Source organism: Chinchilla lanigera, unplaced genomic scaffold (assembly GCF_000276665.1).
Source record: "Chinchilla lanigera isolate Chin_1 unplaced genomic scaffold, ChiLan1.0 scaffold00180, whole genome shotgun sequence".
NCBI lineage: Eukaryota > Metazoa > Chordata > Mammalia > Rodentia > Chinchillidae > Chinchilla > Chinchilla lanigera.
The window spans coordinates 700,518-701,637 of record NW_004955581.1 but is presented as its reverse complement, the minus strand read 5'-3'; the positions used below and the strand labels follow the sequence as shown (position 1 = coordinate 701,637).

Here is a 1,120-nt window from a genome sequence, read left to right as displayed (position 1 = left end):
TGGCTGGAGGTGCCCCTCTCTGCAGTGGTCCTGGTCTCCTACATCCTCACCCTGGTGGGGAACAGCTCCATCATCCTCCTCTCCCTGCTGGACCCCAGACTCCAGACACCCATGTACTTCTTCCTGGACAACCTCTCTCTGCTGGACCTCAGTCTGACCTGCACCATTGTGCCCCAGCTGCTGGCCAACCTGTGGGGACCAGACAAGACAATTGCCGCCTGGGGCTGCATCACACAGACCTATCTTTTTAACTTGACTGCCTGTGCCGAATGTGCCTTGCTGGCCATCATGGCCATTGATCGCTATGTGGCCATCTGCCGGCCCCTCAGGTACACTCTCATCATGCGTCCCTCGGTGTGTGTGCAGATGGCGGCTATCTGCTGGTCCAGTGGCCTGGCCAATGCTCTGCTCCAAGCCACCCTCACCCTCCAGCTCCCCCTCTGTGGACACCACACCCTGGACCACTTCTTCTGCGAGGTGCCTGAGCTCATCAAGCTGGCCTGCGGGGACACCACTGCTAATGAGTTGGCCCTGGCTATTGGAGCCATCCCTTTTGGAATGGTGGCTCCCCTGCTGGTGGTCATCTCTTACACGTTCATTGCTGGAGCTGTCCTGAAGCTGCCTTCAGCAGAAGGAAGACGCAAGGCGCTCAGCACCTGCAGTTCCCACTTGGTGGTGGTCACCCTGTACTTCGGGCCAGGCATCTACATGTACCTCCAGCCACCAGCCAAGAGTTCCCAGGCCAAGTTCCTGTCCTTCTTCTACTGTGTGATCACCCCTGTGCTCAACCCACTCATCTACACCTTGAGAAACAAGGACGTGAAGACAGCGTGGAAGAGGATGCTGCAATCGCAGGGTGGACTGAAATCTTTAAAAGCCAGATGATCTCTGCCTGACCCTGGGCAGCCACACCCACACATCAGTGAATACTGATATACCATGTCTCATTTTCCAAACAGCATCCATGCATTCCAAGAAGGAGCTCCCACTTGTCCAGGTTAACACCTCTATGGCTAGAGAAACTCTTTGGAGTAGAAAATTCTCTCATCTTCACTCTCATGACCACCCTATGTCCTTTCAATATATATCACTTTTTTGTCCCGTCTTCCACTCATGGGCA

General features: G+C 54.8%; 1 protein-coding gene across 1 annotated transcript; it reads left to right on the top strand.

The window, feature by feature from the left end:
• LOC102025065 (olfactory receptor 15-like) lies at positions 1 to 885 on the top strand (the record flags this gene model as incomplete). The annotated part of the gene is made up of 1 exon (XM_013509729.1): positions 1 to 885. A coding segment is annotated over one exon (885 nt), but the record flags the coding sequence as incomplete, so codon positions are not given.
• Between the last annotated feature and the right edge of the window lie 235 nt (positions 886 to 1,120).